This window comes from Nicotiana sylvestris, chromosome 8, assembly GCF_000393655.2.
Source record: "Nicotiana sylvestris chromosome 8, ASM39365v2, whole genome shotgun sequence".
Taxonomy (NCBI): Eukaryota; Viridiplantae; Streptophyta; class Magnoliopsida; order Solanales; family Solanaceae; genus Nicotiana; species Nicotiana sylvestris.
This window is the reverse complement of record NC_091064.1, coordinates 199,614,165-199,629,039: the sequence shown is the minus strand read 5'-3', so window position 1 is coordinate 199,629,039 and position 14,875 is coordinate 199,614,165. Positions and strand designations below refer to the sequence as shown.

General features: G+C 36.8%; 2 protein-coding genes across 2 annotated transcripts; both read left to right on the top strand.

The window, feature by feature from the left end:
• Nucleotides 1-2,257: 2,257 nt before the first annotated feature.
• Nucleotides 2,258-8,121, top strand: LOC104240697 (uncharacterized). The gene is made up of 15 exons (XM_009795576.2): nucleotides 2,258-2,816; nucleotides 2,901-2,962; nucleotides 3,519-4,487; nucleotides 4,578-4,644; nucleotides 4,741-4,803; nucleotides 5,312-5,375; nucleotides 5,500-5,593; nucleotides 5,672-5,755; nucleotides 5,835-5,924; nucleotides 6,019-6,046; nucleotides 6,344-6,865; nucleotides 6,964-7,025; nucleotides 7,255-7,364; nucleotides 7,452-7,539; nucleotides 7,629-8,121. Exons 1-15 carry the CDS (start codon nucleotides 2,378-2,380, stop codon nucleotides 7,932-7,934), a joined length of 3,048 nt encoding a protein of 1,015 aa, XP_009793878.1. The 5' UTR covers nucleotides 2,258-2,377; the 3' UTR covers nucleotides 7,935-8,121.
• A 722-nt stretch (nucleotides 8,122-8,843) lies between these two features.
• LOC104240699 (bax inhibitor 1-like) lies at nucleotides 8,844-12,890 on the top strand. The gene is made up of 6 exons (XM_009795578.2): nucleotides 8,844-9,307; nucleotides 11,037-11,180; nucleotides 11,302-11,393; nucleotides 12,068-12,254; nucleotides 12,342-12,497; nucleotides 12,608-12,890. Exons 1-6 carry the CDS (start codon nucleotides 9,191-9,193, stop codon nucleotides 12,659-12,661), a joined length of 750 nt encoding a protein of 249 aa, XP_009793880.1. The 5' UTR covers nucleotides 8,844-9,190; the 3' UTR covers nucleotides 12,662-12,890.
• The last annotated feature ends 1,985 nt before the right edge of the window (nucleotides 12,891-14,875 follow it).

Below are 14,875 nucleotides of genomic sequence, written 5' to 3'. Positions count from 1 at the left end.
TCATACGAATCATTTAATCCATACAAAAACTGCATAACTCTCTGTTGATGCAATTACTCTGCATGATCTTTCGACTTTTCACAACAATTTGGGAAAGGAACCAAAATATCATACTCATGACAAAGTTCCTTCAATTTCGAAAAATACACAGACACAACACTAGTTCCTTGTGCTAAAGTTGTAATTTCATGATGCAATTGAAAATTCTTACATGATTCACTTGTTGAACCTTTCGGGCAAATCCTCCCACACTAGGTGCGCATCCGATGCATACACAATTCCACCCAACAATTCAGGTGCTACATTGTTCATAATCCACGATAGAACAAAGGCGTTACATGTTTCCCACTGTTCCAGTAACTCTCCTTCATAAGCATCCCTTTTGCATGTTCTAGTAACAAAACCTACTTTCTTCTTCCCCAAAAGAGCAATCCATATCGACCTACTCTATAACCCATAGTTCTCTGAGTCTGTAAGCTTAACCAGAACTACAACTAAGCTAGGTATGTCGGAAGGACCAATATAAAGAGGATGGCTGTGATCGATCGACACAATTTCCGCTATGGATGAATCTATGTCCGACATCGACGAATTATCAAATTGCAATTGAACTTCGAGTAACTAAGAAATCAGAAATCGAGGACAGTAATTGAAATCAGAGATCAACGCGTCGCGGTCCAGGCATGCCGCTCTAATACCATGTCAAATTGTAATGACTGCTTGAGCTTGTTAATGAAGGAAGATTCTAGAACAGATTTCTGTTATTGAGAGAATGAGCAAGTCTCAGTCGATATATACTTGCATAAGAAGAAAGAAGAGCTAAAAGGACTAAAATACCCTTAACTTACTTATAACAACTAACTACCTTCTTAACGGATTAACTACCCATGTGACTCTCACATGCTTGTATCATAACACATACACAATACAAAAAAAGTCAGTTTTGGCAGTCTGAATGCAGCCAAGGGAAAAATGGGTCTGAAGTAACATATCAGCGATCAAAAGACTTCAATTCAAACCTTTATGTCACAGAATAATTTCACTGATATTCTGTCCCTATTGTCAATGGAAATTTACTTACTGCCTTGTTCATCACGTTGAAAAGAAAAAGGAAATGAAATGTTTCGACACTGGGTTTGACGTAAACGATTATGTCTTAAATTGTATGCACTTTCCACGAAAATTAGTTATTTGATAGTTATGAAATCTCGTTTACAAATTATAAGCTTGTTTTGCTGTACAACTTGCTTGTATTGTATGTAGGAGTTAATCATAGACTATAGTACGACGATACCATGTTCAAATGGAGCTAAACAGAATTAAAACTTCAACATCACAGTTTAAGAAGTTCTTCATAAAGCACAAACAAGATCAGGAAAACAATCGAATTTCCCCCCCCATTAAGCTAAGACAATAAAAATATGATAATATGATTGAAAAAACATATAATTCATTAAGCACTCATAAATTAAGAACTGAATTGATTTTCACACGACTTTAAATGAATATATAAAAGAACAATGGTCCACCATATTTATTGGGTAAAATTCACAAATAAACACCTTTTAGCCCCTGCAATTGAAAAGGGATCTTTACACAAATAGCCATTCATATTTATTGTTTATTTTTTCTAGTCATATACATAGTTTATACATTAATTATACACAATTATATACATATAATACATAAACTATATATATTTATTATACCTCCACATGCTATTTTTAGATTAAGCGGCTGGGTGGACGATTATTTTGGTTAATTGTTCAATTGAAAAAGCTATTGTCTTGGAGTTCCGAAACAATGGTGGCTATTTTTCTAAACAGAGCCGAAAATTGGCCAGTGGATACTATTTCTAATTTCTTAAACTAATATTTATTAGGTTGGGATCACGTTTTAAATATATTGGGGCAAGTATACAGATAGTCATTCTCAGGGATACTATTTAGAAATTAATCAATACTTATTTTGTCCTGAAATTTTGAACTAAAAATCCTAACTTTAGGACAATTCAAGACGTTTTTGTCGTGAAAACTAAAATTAAGGACGCACTGATTAATTTTTAAATAGTAGCCCTTTAAAGTGGCTATATGGTGTCATTTCTACAAATATATTAGATTAAAGGGCCAGCCCATGTTCAATAACAAAGGCCTGATAAGAAATGCATTTAACTTCTATTTGACTTATTTTATCGTTTCAATTTGAGATAAATATATTGGCGGGATTATCAAACCCTACAGCTAATCATTTTCCCGCTCCTCTCTTTCTGTCTCTACCCCCCCTCACAACCAAACTCATCTCTGAGACTCTTTTCACTTTCTCTCATTTCTCTGCAATTTAATCACATGCTTTTCTCCACCTTCAGATCTGAAAATCAATGGAATTTCAACTAACCTCATTCTCCGCCACCGCCACTACTGCTATTTCCGACATACAAAAAGCATGGCATATATTCGCTCTTCTATTATCAACAGGACGACCAGTTCGGCCGTCGGAGCTTTCATCCAAATGCACCTTATTTTCTACTTCGCCGGATTACATCGAGTTTCTCTGTTTCATTCCTAATTCTCCTCTCCATTTAACGAGCAATTACTTCGTCACTTTTTCTCAATTAGGATTTGTATCAACCGTGAAATTCTTTGCTAATGCGAATGTGTCTCCGGCTTACGTGCCTCAGCTGGAGTTTCGAGCTCTCCAGATGAGACGAGAGAGTGAGTGTATATTTAGGGCTTACTATAGGAAAAGGAAGAGAGCTAGATCGGAGGTTGAGTATTCAAACGTGGTTACTAAAAGAGGATTTTTCAACAATTTTGACGGTAAAACCTGTTGATTCCATAAAATTTTAATTTTTTTGATTGAAATATCACAATTAATTTGAGTATTTTGTTTGCTTATTTCAGCCGAGGAAGGAAGTCAAGAGATGGTGACTTTGCCTTCAATGACTCGGAGGATTTGTGGACAGGTAATTAATGCAGTGCTTTTTGTATTTTAATTTGAGAGGTTGTGAGCATGTCTGGCTAAATAAGGTGTACTTTTTGCTAAATTTAGTCAAACCTTTGTAGAATTTGCAGTATTAGTCAATTGAGATAAGAAGTATGTTAATGAGCTTGTTAATATGATGATAGAAACGTCATTGTTTTCTAATTTGAATTTTTGGTGAAAAATTAGGAGTATCTAGATCTGGAGTAAATGATTTGTCTGGTAAATTTGCGCGTAGCAGATTAGGAATTTAGGATTAGATCTGATGCAAAGCAAATTCAAACTCTATATTTGGTATATCAAGGCCTATTTTAGATCTCAGGCAATTTTGAGTTAGACAGTAGGGTTAGGAGAGTTTTTCCGCTTTTTGGGGGCATTATTTGGAGACTAATTGCAGCTCTTCATGAAGTTCCCATGCTTCAATTTTGGCTGGGTTCGGTTGGTGGTCTGTTTGTCCTTCTGGTTAAGAGTATTCTCGTGCAAACAGCTTCAAAAAACTGCGACTGACAAAAGAATAAAATGCTTTCATTCTGTCACAGGCATATCTCCCAAACTGTGGCATGAACCAGTTGACAAGAATACCATTGTCATTGGCTTGCGACTTCAACAGAGTTTATGAAATGTTCAGAACTTCGATAATTGAAGGTAGTGCCAGACCATCAAGTTCTGGACTTAAGTGTGTTGAATATGAATGTGAAGAGGAGATAGACATAGGAGAGAACAACTGTAAAACAAATTTTGTACATACACCTATTTGTAAATCTAAAATTCTTAGTCATAGCATGTTCAACTCCCCTAAATCAACCGCAGTTGAAAGTATCACAGATCCCGTTCTTCAGCTAAAGCCACTTCACATTAGTTCATTGTATACCACATCTACCAGTATAATTGCTGAGATGGTTGATGCAACAGAAAGGAGAATAAACTCTGGCATAAATTCCTGTATAAAAGTGGACAAAGAAATGGAAATTCTGCCATATGCAGCTGATGCTTCAGTCCAAGGTTTTGAAAGGGTGACTCAAATGGAAAATTCTGTGGAAGGCAACGAAGAAGAACCTGCTTCTTATCCTGTTAGTAATAGAAACATTAACTGCACCGAGACTAATCCAGCAAAGGCGGATGAATCCCCTCGAGATACTCCTTTAGAGAATGCTACCAAGGAATGCACGGCAGCAATTCTCCACATGGAAACAGCAAAAACAGATATGTCTCCACAGAATCATTCCATCTTAGTGCACACACAATCTGCTGGTCAGAAGCAGCTCGGAAAATCATCCCCTAATTCTAAACACTTTCAGAGGGATGTACTAAATCACCGGGAGCAAAGGACTTCCAAGGCACTGAAGATTCATGATGCTGCCAGTCTGCTTCTCGACAAAGAAAGAGATGCCAAGTCAATCCCCATGAAGCTGAAGCACACACAGTACTATGACTTTGGTGTGAGTATTAAAGAGAGTAATGGAAATCCAAAAGAAAATGGGGAAAATTTCGTTTGTAACTCCACAAAAGTAAGTTCCTGACCAGCATTTTATTTGACTTGTGTTTGGTGAAGTTTGTTGCTATAAATCATGATGTCACATTGAGGTTTTGTTTTGTAGAATCAATCAGAGCAAAAACAATTGCCTAACCTGGAGTCCTATATTGTGGAGGACGAAGAGGGTTCAGGTATTTACCTGTGAATTGCTTTCAATCTACAGCCATGATTGTTCCAAAGTTTTTATCAGTTCATGATTTTATCTATCCTGATGACTGTATTTGCAGGTGGTTATGGGACAGTGTACAGGGCAAGGAGAAAGACTGACGGAGTGAAGTTTGCAATTAAATGTATGATATGCAAACTGTTGGGCTTGTTATACTAAATTTAAATTTCTTTGATCTGTACTATCTGATTGTAGACTATTTTGGAGATCCTTTAGCAATTGAATGATGTTTCATTCTTGCATATTGTTGATCCTGACTTGTTAACTTTCCTGACAAGTATGTGGAAAGATGTACCTGGATACTCTTTTATTTTACTGAGCAAGGTCAAAGGTAGAATATTATGAAGTATAGGTTGAAGATGCATCAAAAGATTTGAGGCATTCTTCTGTCTTCATTATTTGATTGCTTTGTGGTGCTTCAATTTACAAATTTCATCTCTACATCAGTGTGACATTGGTTATACTCTTGTGCATTGTTTGTATGCTGGAAAGTTGTTTCATTATCAAAGAAATGGTAAAATGGAGCATCTCTGCTCTTTTGGCATTGGGTTTCTCTGACACAAATCCATGTATTCCCCTAATGTTGCCCTGGAGGTGATCAAATATTTGATACGTTGATTCTGACTTGGCAGGTCCTCACCCAAATGCTAACAAACAACATGTCCTTAATGAGTTGAAGATGCTAGAGCGCTTTGGGTAATGATATAGGAGATTGTTTTAAGGAACCATGGATACATACTCGTGAATATATGCCTATATATTATATCTATAAGTATATCTGCACTATGACATTTCTTCTAAGAACTTTGGTTTATGACAGGGGAAAGAACTTTGTAATTAAGTACGAAGGATCATTCAAGAATGGAAATTCTGATTGCCTTGTTCTAGAGCATGTTGAGCATGATAGACCTGAGGTCAATTCTCTTTTACTTTTGAGTTATCTAGTTTAAATGGTCAATATACTCATTATTTTAACATGTTTCAAACTTAAGGTCTTGAAAAGAGATATAGATGTTTCCCAGCTCCGCTGGTATGGCTATTGCATGTTCAGGGCACTTGCTGGTTTACATAAACAGGTGAGAGTATCAGAAAAGATGCAGATGAACTGAATGGCGTTCCTGAAAACATAATTAACTTCTAATTTCTTACATGCAGGGTATTGTTCATAGAGATGTTAAACCTGGAAACTTTCTTTTTTCTACCAAGGCTAATAAAGGTTACCTCATTGACTTTAACCTTGCCCTGGTAAGTAGGCTATTCAACTTAGTAGAAATTTTCCTACCTGCTACGTTGTTGACCATATAAAATCTAATTACTCTTTTGCCTATATGTTGCATAGGACCTGCACCAGAAATATGGAACATCAGGTACTTCCTCTTTGTGCTGATTAATTTTCTTAGCTTGAAAGATGTCTTGTGCTTTAAATATCCCAATTATGATTAATGTCTCTCTTTAACAGAAGAAAGAAAGCTTCGTTAAGGTAAAAAATGGAAGAAACTCAACATTATCCCAAGCTCACTATAAAACAAAAGAGACCCTAAGGCTGTTTTAAGTTTTAACTCCCAGTAACGTTGCATACTTCGTGTTCAATCTTTATCATTTTTTCTTTTCTTGTGTATCAACCATTGAATGTTCATTAAAAGCTGTATATGTCTAATTCACAGACAAGACAAAGTTGAGCCACGCCACAAGCTCTAATAATGGTCCTATACCCCTTGCCAAGTCTCTTCCTCCAATTAAACAAAGAAAATACAATGCAAAACTTGAGGAAGGCATCAATCAGGAAGCAGGAAAAGGCATTAAGTCTCTAATACGATCGAAAAACCTGAAAAGGAAGGCTGACCAAGAAAAGATCAGCGCAGATATTGCATATAGGAGTATTAAAAAAAGTCAAGGTGCTGATGGTTCGGGGATAACCTCAGCAAAGGATGCAACAAGCAATAGGACACCATCAGCTGAAAGGTTGAGAGAACCTCTTCCATCTCAAGGTAGGAAGGAGCTGATTAACCTAGTGCAAGAAGCACTTCAAGGTTCAAATCATGAAGAAACAAATGGTCCAACTTCCAAGAGAAAAAGGGTTGCTGCAACTCCTGGAAAAGCAGAAAGGAAGTATGTTTACCCAACTCCAATGCCACTGCATTCATCTGGAATTGCCATTGGCGGTGCTGGTTTGCTGAAAAGCAAAGGTCTGTTATTTTGGGTAACTAGATCTGGTCGAAACTGTGGTTTCATGTTTTATTGGGCTTGAGCTTCTGCATTGGGTTTAATTTTCTATTGTTGTCAGGGGACGGGAAACACAAGCGAGAAGGACCATGTGTTGGAACTAAGGGTTTCAGAGCTCCAGAGGTTAGGAACTAGCTAATTGTATATCCACTTACCTTGTTATAACTTTGCCTGTCCCTGTATATTCATTCATGCTATACTCGTCTCTTAAATTTGAGTTGAAATAGTCGGAAGTCAATCTTATTTACATCTTCATAGTAAATTTACTTTTAAATACGTAATCAAGAATTTCATCATCATCATATTTTGCTTATTCCACTGACAAAGGGCCTCATGATCGGTTCACTTTCAGGTGCTATTCCGATCTGTACATCAAGGTACAAAACTTGATATTTGGTCAGCTGGTGTCACCTTACTCTATTTCATTATTGGCCGAACACCATTTGCTGGGGATCCTGACCAGTGAGATTCTTTGTCTATATTCATTGCCATTGAACAGTGATAAATGATACAGAGAATTTGCTAATCAATCTATATTTCATTTATCAGGAACATAAAGGAAATCGTCAAATTGAAAGGAAGTGAAGATTTGTGGGAAGTGGCCAAACTACACAACCGAGAATCTTCATTTCCAGTGGTACTAATAATTCCAGTGTTTTCTTGAACTGTTCTTTTTTTTTATTAAGCTCTATTCATAGCTCTGAATAGTACATTACCATGAAACAGGATTTATTTGACCTAAAATCTCTGTCGCCTGTAAGATTACGAGATTGGTGTTTAAGAAACACCCGAAAACAAGATTTTCTAGAGATCATTCCACATTCCCTTATTGATCTTGTGGACAAGTGTTTAACGTCGAATCCAAGATTGAGGATTAGTGCAGAGGAAGCCCTCCGGCATGAGTTCTTCTCTCCATGCCATGAAGCTTTGAGAAAGCATAGGCTTTATCGTCAAGGGCTCAGCCAAGAGATCCAAGACCCAGTATCTACACTTCCCTTACCAGAAAATTCTCAAACATGTGGAGTATTGTAAACACAAAGTGCATCTAGCTTTTCTATTCTTTCTTTAACCTGTAGTGATGTAAAAATAGCTAACTAATGAAAGCAAATCTTTCAGCAAATCTAGAATTTAGTTGTGTATTCATATATTTTACAGTTGTATTCTAGTCATGCATAGAAACTTAAAGCCATTGTGCATTAACATTTGACAACTACCTAGACCTGCTGTGCAATAATAATACGCAACTATGGAAACTGAAATGGAACTTTCGTTGAGCTTGCTCGAAAGTGTTTCACAGGTTTAATGTAAGAATGTGAAGTGTGAACCATTAGGGGTCGTTGATAAAGTGGTACTAAATTTATACAGTAAATCAAAAATAGTATAAACTTAGTCCCAGATTTAATCTTGAATATCCCATCTTATCCCATCAAATTTATAGTATTATTTTATTAGGAGGGATAAGTTAGTTTGGGTATTATAACCCCAGTTTATTTGCACGAAAAGGCAGAACTCCTTTGCTCATTTTGTTCTTTGAGGGTTCGGGGAAGCTTGTTTATGTACACTTACTTTCCTTCTAGGATTTAACACGCTTTTTGCAATCTGAAAAGGAGTAAAATATGTAATATATATGAATGGCAGGCTTCAATTGGCTGAAATGCGTGGGTGACACCCAGTCAATTCTACCAATTACCAGCTTCTGGTCGTTAGATATTTTGTAACTTAGCATAGAAGTAATATTATTTGGTTTTCTCTAGTTCCTTCCGGAACCAATGACCCGATAATTCCCTTAACTACCTACCCCTGTACTTAATGTTTAAAATATTACTCTTTTCCACATTGTCATTTTCCTTTTGCCAACTCTATTAAACTTTAAACATAATTTTATTTAACTAAAGCAGAAAAAAAAAGGGTATTATTATTTAAAATTGCAGAATACTAAGCGGTGCTTCATTTCTTCCAAGAAACACGGGTAAAGTTTGAATTTTGTAATATTTGTAAAAGGCGATAATAGTTTTAATTCGAATTATCCGATATGTAAAAAGAAGTGAAAAATGTAAAGATTAAAAGTTCTATTGTGGCCTGTGGGGGTATAAATGTAAAGTCACAAAAAAACGGCGCTTGTTCGTTGTTTCCTGTAAATTCTGGAAGCAACGAAATATTCGTGAAAACTAGCGCCTATATAACCACATCTTCAACGCCTTTCGGGTAACGACTTCGCATTTCCGGTATAGCACTGTTTACACGTGAACTCTGAAAAATATTCTCTGCTCGCTCCTGAGATTTTCCAAATGGAAGGTTTTACCTCGTTCTTCAACTCGCAATCGGCGTCGCGCAACCGCTGGAGCTACGATTCTCTCAAAAACTTCCGCCAGATCTCTCCTCTCGTTCAAATTCATCTCAAGCAGGTCCTTTCCTTTTCTTTTATACTGTTAATTTTGTTAATTTTGATTGAGATTTGATATTCTTACGGTATTATCTACTTTTGTTTTCGTTATTGGCCTTTGTTTCTACTTTCTCCACTGATTTGACGGTTTTTGAGTATTTGAGCGTATTTGATGAGAAGAAACAAGTTCTTTTGCCCCGCGGCTACGTTTCTTATTGGATTGTTTGTTAGTTCGTTGACAACTGCCCTAATTTTTATTTTACTTTCTTGACGTGGAAAGAAGAACAAATTTAATTGAAATTTATGAGAAATTTTTGGAATCTCTAATTATTACCTTTGCGTTCTTTGGCCCGGTAAGAAAAGTAAATTAAATTGAAAATCATGACTAATTCGTTGAAGGTTTATTTGAATATTTCTTTAATTTACTAAAATCAGATAATATATTTAAACTTGCTAGAAACGCTTTGGTGACTAATCGTAAAAATTTTAAACATAAAACAGTTGATCACCGGCATAAGTGAAAAGAGTAAGATTACATAGCTTAAAAGGAGCTATACTGTTAGATGTGTGCCTATGTATCAATTAAAGCTCCTGTAAAATAATTAACATCAGAAGACCGTTCGTGAATCAGCATTTTGATTGATTAGTTTTTGAAGTTTTTATTCCAAATTTAGATAGAGCTCTAATTTTACATTGAATTGTCAACAACAACAACATACCCAGTAAAATCCCACTAGTGGGGTACGGGAAGAGTAGACTGTACGCAGATCGTACCCTTACCCCGAAAAGGGTAGAGGCTGTTTTCGGGAGACTCTCACCTCGAGACAATAACATTAGAAAAGAAACAAGAGAAAAGGCATGTAACAACAAAAGATGCCAGAAAGAAAATAACAAGACGATTAAGTGAAAGGATAATAACACAAAACTATGCAAAACAACAATGTGAACCCAACATAGACCGCTAATAAACCTAAACAAAACTCTATCAGATTACCCGGTACAAAGAGGGAAGAACTCTCGACTACCACCCTAATGCTCGACCTCCACATGTTCCTATCAAGAATCATGTCCTTGGAAATCTGAAGCCGCACCATATCCTGCACTATCACCTCGCCCTATTACTTCTTAGGCCGCCCTCTGGCCAAAGTCAACCGCTCACACCTCCTAGCCGGTGCATCTAGGCTTCTCCTCCACACGTGTCCGAACCATCTAAGCCGCGCTTCCCGCATCTTGTCATCCACAGTAGCCACGCCCACCCTCTCCCGAATATCGTCATTCCGAATCGTATCCAGTCTAGTGTGCCCGCACATCCATCTTATCCAGCCTAGTGTAACATTGAATTGTATCAATGTATATTTACTTATCAACAAAGGAGCTGTACTTTTAAATGTGTACCTAGTTGATTATTAATATCAGAATATTGTTCGTAAATTGATGTATTGATTGATTGGTTTTTTGAAATTGTCATGCCAAGTTTAGAGAGAGCTCAAATTTTACACCACGAATTGTATCAATGTATATCTATGTATCAACAAGGGAGCTATGTTTTTATACATTTACCTATTTATCAAAAAAAAAAAAAAAACTTGCGTTAGATAATTAATATCAAAAGCATTTGTGAATCGACGGTTTGATTGATTAATTGAAGTCCTACTAAAATAAGAGAGAGCGGTGATTCTGCATTGAACTGTATCAGTGTGGCAGAATTTAGTTCCACATCTTCCTGATCTTGATTTCTTTCATGGTTATAGGTCTACCTTACTCTATGCTGTGCTTTAGTAGCATCAGCTGCTGGGGTTTACCTTCACATTCTTTGGAATATTGGTGGCTTACTCACAACACTGGCTTGTATGGGAAGCATGGTGTGGCTTTTGTCGACCCATCCTTATCAAGAGGTACTCACTAACTTTACTTCCGTTCAGCAGTGCCTCGTCATGGCCTTCTTTAGTTGTGCAATTTTGTGGTTATGCTGATTATTGAATGTGAACTGATACTTTTGTTATTGTTGGTGAGCAGCAAAAAAGGGTGGCGCTTCTGATGGTGGCTGCACTCTTTGAAGGGGCTTCTGTTGGTACTCTAATTAAAGCGGCCATTGACTTCGACCCAAGGTGTGTGTCCTTCAATATTGTCCCTTTTCATGTTTGAAAATATTGCTTCTGTTTTCTAGTGTGTTAGTTTGAGTCTTCTTGTGCTAAACCCATGAGTATTATGAGTTTCTTCCCGATCTGGGTTTTTTAGCATCTGATTTGGAAGTGGGATTTCTTTGTGTGTGGTCTAAGGTGTTAGTTTAGGTCTCTATATTTGCAATGCTTGATCTGAATTGCAACTTCTGCTTGTTTGGAATGCATCTCTCCTGGCTCCTTCTTTTGTAAATTTTACGATCAATTTTTCCCTTTTAAATGCTGATGCGCCAGAATATTTTACCCTTATTTTGTTTGAGTTTGAAAGGGGGAGGGGAGGGGGAAGAGGAGGTTGAAATCTACAAGAAAAGGGAATAAAATGGAAGCTCGTCTGTTTCAAGGCCCGTACATCCAATCTAGTTCAGCTGGTGGCTGTCTGAGCCTTAAGTTTAACTGCTACATTGACATAAAAGTGCTAAGTGACTGTTGTCTCATTACTGTACTCGTCGTAGCCTATGTAATACTGTATGGTTGTGTATTCTTTTAAGTGCATATACAGCTAGATTGTGCAAGTCATATAGTTTAAAACTGATTTTTTAGCAGCTTTAAGGTTTACATCCTTGAGGGAGGCGCATCTGACTCTTAATTTTCTTCCTTTGCAGCATTGTGATTGGGGCTTTTGTAGGTTGTGCTGTGGTATTTGGTTGCTTCTCAGCTGCTGCCATGGTGGCAAGGCGCAGAGAGTACTTGTACCTTGGGGGGCTTCTTTCATCAGGTGTCTCCCTCCTCTGTTGGTTGCAACTGGCGTCCTCCATCTTTGGTGGTTCCATGGCCCTTTTCAAGTTTGAGGTATATGCTTTGTTCCCTTCATGCTGCAGTGTTGACTTTTAGCATCCTTTATTTGTAAGTTGCTCATAACATTTTATTCCCTGGCAGTTGTATCTTGGGCTCTTGGTGTTTGTGGGCTACATTGTTGTAGACACCCAGGAGATCATTGAGAAGGCTCACTTGGGTGATTTGGACTACGTTAAGCATGCATTGACCCTATTTACAGACTTTGTTGCTGTCTTTGTGCGTATTCTGATCATCATGGTAAGGAGATATTTCAGTTCTTATACCATATTAAATTTCTACGTGATGAAATGCCTGGTGTTTCGATGTTTTGGCTATTGAAATGACTCTTTGTTTTCTCTTTCTTTCAGCTGAAGAATGCAACTGAGAAGGAAGAAGAGAAGAAGAAGAAGAGGAGAGACTAGATTGTCATAGCTTAAAGTGAATATCTCTTACTCTCTTATGTGGGATCTGCTTTTTCAGACACTTCTGTTCATATCGACAAACATGTTAATAGTTTGGTACTAGCTTTAGCTTAGACCGTGATACAGTGTTGTGTGGCATGCCGAGGTGGCTGCGATGGAACATGTGGCTTTGTTTTGGAATTTTAACATCTGATAACCAAAGTAACTGTGATAAGCCTAGTTTCCTTTCTCTCTCTTTTCTCTATTTCTTTGTTTTGCGTTATCGGTTCTGTGCACAAAAAGCTGGTTTTACTTGCTGAGTGATCCTGTATTTTTTTTAGCTTTCTTTGCTACTTTCTGATCTTAGGGGTCAGGTGTGCTTTTGCCAGAATGCTTACATTAGCATTTGAGTGGTCAATCTTGGGCTAGTACTTGTTCTTATTGTTGGATAGGTAGGTGTAAAATGCAAAGTAATTCTAAAAAGACGTATGGAATAGTACTCTGTTACTAATATTTTGAAGAGAAAGGTAAAAAGTAAAATAAATTAACAAAAAGAGTTCCAAACAAAGGCAAAAATGGATATAGATCTTAGATTACCCGAAAATGGGTCTTACCTCCAACTCAGGAAATAGATAGTTACATTTGCCTCTGATTTAATGTTCATATGCATCTCATCGAGCATTAGTCCAAAGGGGTATTTGCATTTATACCTGGTTTTTTGTCACATTTTAACTTGTACCCGCTTTGTAATAAAAAATTGTAAGCGTACTCACTTTTTCGCGTAACTTCAGCATACGGGCCTGAAGTAGCAAAAATTGTTGAACCAAGTTTGCTGAAGTTTTTGTTTATAATTGCTGAACTTAAGTATTCTAATAGCTGAAGTTTTGTAATGCTGAAGTTATTTAGTTCATTTGTAAAAACTTCAGCACTAAATAAGCTGGAGTTTTTTTGTCCTGGATTCATTAGTTTTGTCATTAAGCTTTTTCGAAAAAACTTCAGCAGAAGATGCATTTAGTTCATTTATAAAAACTCCAACACTATATAAGATGAAGTTTTTGAAAAAGCTTTCCAACATACTAGATAATAATCACCTTATTCTTTCATAGTGTATTACTACTATAAAATAATCAGATTGCCAACAATATCTAAATCATAAATTTTGGAAACAATAAACGTGAAAAAACAGAATTATCATGAAAAGAATCACTTAGTGTGACCTTAAACTTCCCGTACGTGGAAATATTTACAAATTATTGTCTACTAACTTACGTAATTATTTATAATTTATTTTTAAATAATCTGATAAACATACTTATGGCAATTATCCCATGAACTGAAGTTTCATAGCAGCACCAACAACAACAGAAGAAGAAGAAGAAGAAGAAGAAGAAGAAGAAGAAGAAGAAGAAGAAGAAGAAGAAAACGAAGGAGGAGGACAAAGGGGGCTGAAGTTGTTTATAAAGTGGGTACAAATTAAAACTTTTAAAGAAAAATGGGACGACCAAATAAGGCGCTCCGTGCAATTTTTACAATTTTTACAATTTTTACGGTCCAAAGCTGACAGTGTTATCAAAGCCAAATTTCTTTTTCCGTACGCTCCTTTAGTCTAACCTATCCAAAAGCAGCATGAAAAAATTAGAACGAGGAATAGGAAAAAGTATTATTAACTCTATTCCAATGTTGCTTAGAATTTTAGGATCAGTTAGTTCGGCTTAAGAAAAAGTTATCTGATGGAATCTGGATGTTTATTCCTTAATAGCCAATTGTCTATTAAATTTTCATTTTATAAAAATTGGGGAATTTGTCATCGAAAGATAAGGCTGTATTGTGGGCCGGACCCAGCCCGGGACCGCTAGCAAACGGGCCAAACGGGCCGGTTCAACGGGCCGATCCCTAACAGTCCTAAAAGCCCACTGTGGGCCGGTCCTCCTAAAATAGACTGCGAGCCCGGGACCGTTTAGCCGGGACCGGCAGGCGGACTTGAACCGGTTCAATCGGGCCTAACGGGCCAAATGGGCCCAACAGCTATTTTTCAAATTATTATTTTTTATTTTAAAAAAGGCCAACGGTTAGAAGTTTAAAAATAGACGTTGGCCTGCAATTTTAGCCGTTTGACTTTTTAAAAAATAGCCATTTGGCCCCCAAACTTTTTATAGTTACACTTTTTCTTTATTCTCAACTATAAATACCCCATCATTCTTTCATTTTTACTCACAAATTCATCAATCTCTCTAT

Excerpts from the sequence above, each read along its gene's own strand:
- LOC104240697 (XM_009795576.2), top strand. The coding sequence starts at position 2,378 with ATGGAATTTCAACTAACCTCATTCTCCGCCACCGCCACTACTGCTATT. Across the intron at positions 6,866-6,963 it reads TGGTTTGCTGAAAAGCAAAG|GGGACGGGAAACACAAGCGA; the intron begins GTCTGTTATTTT and ends TATTGTTGTCAG. Across the intron at positions 7,540-7,628 it reads GAGAATCTTCATTTCCAGTG|GATTTATTTGACCTAAAATC; the intron begins GTACTAATAATT and ends ACCATGAAACAG.
- LOC104240699 (XM_009795578.2), top strand. The coding sequence starts at position 9,191 with ATGGAAGGTTTTACCTCGTTCTTCAACTCGCAATCGGCGTCGCGCAAC. Across the intron at positions 9,308-11,036 it reads TTCAAATTCATCTCAAGCAG|GTCTACCTTACTCTATGCTG; the intron begins GTCCTTTCCTTT and ends TCATGGTTATAG. Across the intron at positions 11,394-12,067 it reads GCCATTGACTTCGACCCAAG|CATTGTGATTGGGGCTTTTG; the intron begins GTGTGTGTCCTT and ends CTTCCTTTGCAG.